This window comes from Chiloscyllium plagiosum, chromosome 31 (genome assembly GCF_004010195.1).
Source record: "Chiloscyllium plagiosum isolate BGI_BamShark_2017 chromosome 31, ASM401019v2, whole genome shotgun sequence".
NCBI lineage: Eukaryota > Metazoa > Chordata > Chondrichthyes > Orectolobiformes > Hemiscylliidae > Chiloscyllium > Chiloscyllium plagiosum.
The window spans coordinates 14,249,547-14,253,929 of NC_057740.1; the positions used below are offsets into that span (position 1 = coordinate 14,249,547).

Here is a 4,383-nt window from a genome sequence, read left to right on the forward strand (position 1 = left end):
CAAAGTCTGTTCCCTGGGGTCGGGGAGTCCAGAACTAGAGGGCATAGGTTTAGGGTGAGAGGGGAAAGATATAAAAGAGACCTGAGGGGCAATAATTTCACACAGAGGGTGGTATGTGTATGGAATGAGCTGCAAGGGGATGTGGTGGAGGCTGGTACAATTGCAACATTTAAGAGACATTTGGATGGGTATATGAATAGGAAGGGTTTGGAGGGATATGGGCCAGGTACTGGCAGGTGGGACTAGATTGGGTTGGAATATCTGGTCGGCATGGAGGGGTTGGACCGAAGGATTTGTTTCCATGCTGTACATCTCTATGACTCTATGATAAATCACAAAATGGCCTCCAAGCTCTAGAATTCCTTCCCTCAACCTCTCTGTGCATTTAATAGGAGAATTACATTAAAATCACTTTGACATAGCTTTTAAGTATACTTCCGAATATCTCCATATATGGTGCTAAATTTTGTTTGATTATAATCTTGCGAGGCATCTTTAGATACTTTGAATAAAACAAAAAAAGTACACAAGTAGATTACATATATGAGACAACAATTTAACATTTTATTCACTCGTAAGAATGTAAGCATTGCTGACTAGGCCAGCATTTACTACCAATCCTTGATCACCCTTGAGAAAACGGTGGTGAGCTGTTTCTTGAACTGCTGCAGTCCATAAGAAAGGCTAGACAGGCTGGGATCTTTTCCCACTAGACCGTAGGAAGTTGAGAGGTGGCCTGATAGAAGTTTATAAAATTATGAGAGGTATAGATAGAGTTAATTGTAGTTGTCTTTTTCCTAGGATGATGGGATTTCAAGACGAGGGGGCACATTTTTAAGGTGAGAGAAGAGAGATTTTAAAAAAGTCTTGTGGGAAATCCTTTTTTTAAATACAAAGGGTGGATCGTGCATGGAATAAACTTCCTGAGAACGTGGTGGGTGTGCGTACAAATGCAATGTTTAAAAGACATTTGGATAGATGCATAAATAGGAAAAGTTTGGAGGTATATGGGCCAGGAACAGGCAGGTGGGACTATTTAGATTTGGATTACATTCGACATTGCCTGGTTGAATCGAAGGGTCTGTTTCTGTGCTGTATGACTATATGTGCTGTAGTAAACCTACAAAGCCCTATGGAGGTAATTCCAGAATTCATCCCGATGACACTAAAGGTGAATGGTTTGAAAGAGAACTTGCAGGTAGTTAAGTTCACAAGAATCTTGTCATTTTAGATGGTATTGGTCCTGGGTTTGGAAAGTGCTGTCAAAAGAATTTTGATAAATTTCTGCAGTGTATCTTGCAGCTGGTATACACTGCAGCTGCTGAGCGCTAGTGGTGGAAGGAGTGGACATTTATGGATGTGGTGCCAACCAAGCAGGTTGTTTTTTTCTTGAGCGTTGCTGGAGCTACACTCATCCAGGCAAATGGGGAGCATTCCGTCACACTCCTGACTTGTAGATGTTGGACAGACTTTGATAAGTTAATTGCCTAACCTCTGACCTGCTGTGGTCGTCACTGTATTTATATGGAGTACATATAAGTTACGTTTCTGGCCAACAGTAAGCCTCAGGATATTGATAGTAAGGAATGCAGTGATTGTAACATCATTGAATGTCAATGGGCAGTGATTAGATTGTCTCTGGAGATGATCATTATCTGGTATTTAGGTGATTCGAATGTTACTTGCCAGCTCAAGCCTGGATATTGTTCAGGTCTTGTTGCAGTTGAACATGTACTGCTTCAGTATTCGATTAGTCACGAATGGTGCTTGAACACTGTGCAATCATTAGCAAACATCCCCACTTATGATTCTAAAGATAAATTAGGGGATGTAGGTTTGCTCGCTGAGCTGTAAGGTTCATTTCCAGACGTTTTGTCACCCTACTAGATAACATCTTCAGTGGGCCTCCAGGCTTCTGAAGATGTTACCTAGGAGAGAGACGAAACGTCTGGAAATGAACCTTCCAGCTCAGTGAGCAAATCTACATCCAGAACCTCAACCTGACCTACAAATCTTCTCAAAACTCGCTATAAAATTAGGAGACTAAATATGCTATAATAAAGGGAGGACTTGCAAAAGAATTCCACAACTTGAATTAACATGAAGAAAACTCAACAATAATTAATATTAAAATCTCTACCATCAACTAAGGAGCTCTGTCTGGGGGCTCCAAAGCTTACGTGAATTATGACCTTGGCATTTACATTTTTTGGTACATCTCACAAGAGTTGAGATATATAATTCTATGAATTACTGACAATAAGAACATGAATTGACATCACATATGTAATAGGAGACAGATTAAGGAAACCTTTAATTGCCACTGATGTAAACAGGTAAGAAGTCTAAAGAGGAGGAGAAAATTTGAAAAAGCATAAGATATATTTTGTAAGTAATGTGCTTTCTGATGCACTTTTTCTCAAGACATGTAACAGTCATTCAGACTTCCATATGAACCCCTGATCTGGTAGTTATAATTGTACAATAGACAACAGAGAGTGCCTGCTAACAAGGTGAATAAAGGAATAGCCACTGAGCTGTATTACAATCATCAGTAGAAACAGCCAAAAAATGATATGAATGATATTTTCTAAAGCATAAAATATACAGATAGACAGATGGATTAGTTACTGAAGCTAAATCTACCCAAAAGATTCAAATTCACGCTACTTACCTGTAGCGGTGATGATGCTCTGAGCTTTCTGATGGTGACTGTTCTGTTATTGACAAGGATGTTGTTGATGATAGAGTTGTTGCTATAGAAGCTGTAGTCGCTTCTTCAAATGAAGGGGGAGTGCAAGGAAGGAGATCTGGCCGGCCCAATAATCCTAAAAAAAAGTTGCAAATTAAAAATAACTACTAACGCCATCAGAAGAAACCACTATCCTATCACAGCATGAAGATAAATCATCTCAATTAAAAATGAGTGATGAGGAACCCTGTTCAGCTCAATGTTGTGACTATATAACTGCTTTCTGGTCATCCTTTACATAACACGCAAAACGCATAAAATTAAAATAAATCAGGATGCTGGGTCCAAATGACATGCACACAAAGTGATTAAAGAGCTGGGACACTTGTTTTAACATCTCCTTACCAACATTTCACTAGTAACAGGGACTGTTTCCTTGAATTGCAAGGGTGCTTACATAGTTTTAATTTTCATAAAAGCATGACACATCAGATTAGGAGAAGTGTAGACCAATCAGTCTAAGATCAATTGCAATTAGGATTGTCGAATTGATCATAAGGGATGCTTTTTAAGTTAATTTAGATCAGGAAGTTAATTTAGGCAGAAACAACAGATACTGATAAAATTGACTGTGTCCCAGAACCTACTAAAATCCTTTTACTAATTAGCGGGTGGCACTGTCAATATATATTTTCAGAGACCTCAAAATAAGCAACTGTGCAGGCAAGAATTTTGTGGAATCAGTGTAAAGTGGTTACAAAGAATTGAGGTTTAACTGTATGCCCATTCGTAGAATACTTTTATTCATAGCTGTAAGATCTACTTAGATTAAATTACTTACAGTGTGGAAACAGGCCCTTCGGCCCAACTGGTCCACACCGACCCGCCGAAGCGCAACCCACCCAGACCCATTCCTCTACATTTACCCCTTCACCTAACACTACGGGCAATTTAGCATGGCCAATTCACCTAACTTGCACATTTTTGGACTGTGGGAGGAAACCCACGCAGACACGGGGAGAATGTGCAAGCTCCACAAAGACAGTTGCCTGAGGCGGGAATTGAACCCGGGTCTCTGGCGCTGTGAGGCAGCAGTGCTAACCACTGTGCCACCATGCCACCCACTGATTAGAGATCTCTCTCAGGGATCAGTGTTAGAATCTTTGCTGTTAACTACCTTCATTAATTTCCTGGACATAGGCATTATGATAATGATCTGCAAATTTATGGATGAGATCATTTGTGCAGGAGTGAAGGACAACAAATTTTTGTAAATAGATTTAGATGTTGGATACAGAACTGGCTCAAAGGTAGAAGACAGAGGGTGGTGGTGGAGGGTTGTTTTTCAGACTGGAGGCCTGTGACCAGTGGAGTGCCACAAGGATTGGTGCTGGATCCTCTAACTTTTGTCATTTACATAAAAATTTGGATGCAAGCATAAGAGGTACAATTAGTAAGTTTGCAGATAACACCAAAATTGGAGGTGTAGTGGACAGCGAAGAGGGTTACCTCAGATTACAACAAGATCTGGACCAGATGGGCCAATGGGTTGAGAAGTGGCAGAAGGAGTTTAATTCAGATAAATGCGAGGTGCTGCATTTTGGGAAAGCAAATCTTAGCAGGACTTATACATTTAATGGTAAGGTCCTAGGGAGTGTTGCTGAACAAAGAGACCTTGGAGTGCAGGTTCA

General features: G+C 40.2%; 1 protein-coding gene across 5 annotated transcripts in view; it reads right to left on the bottom strand.

The window, feature by feature from the left end:
• LOC122565243 (phosphatidylinositol 4-phosphate 5-kinase type-1 gamma-like) overlaps positions 1-4,383 on the bottom strand; it is a 94,249-nt gene that overhangs the window by 18,493 nt on the left and 71,373 nt on the right. For all 5 annotated transcript variants that reach the window (XR_006316121.1, XM_043721008.1, XM_043721010.1 and 2 more), the window contains exon 13: positions 2,675-2,828. Coding sequence is in view for 4 of the 5 variants with exons in the window: in XM_043721008.1 (XP_043576943.1) it covers positions 2,675-2,828 (154 nt within the window). In the remaining variant the exon portion in view is untranslated. The remainder of the gene's footprint in view (positions 1-2,674; positions 2,829-4,383) is intronic.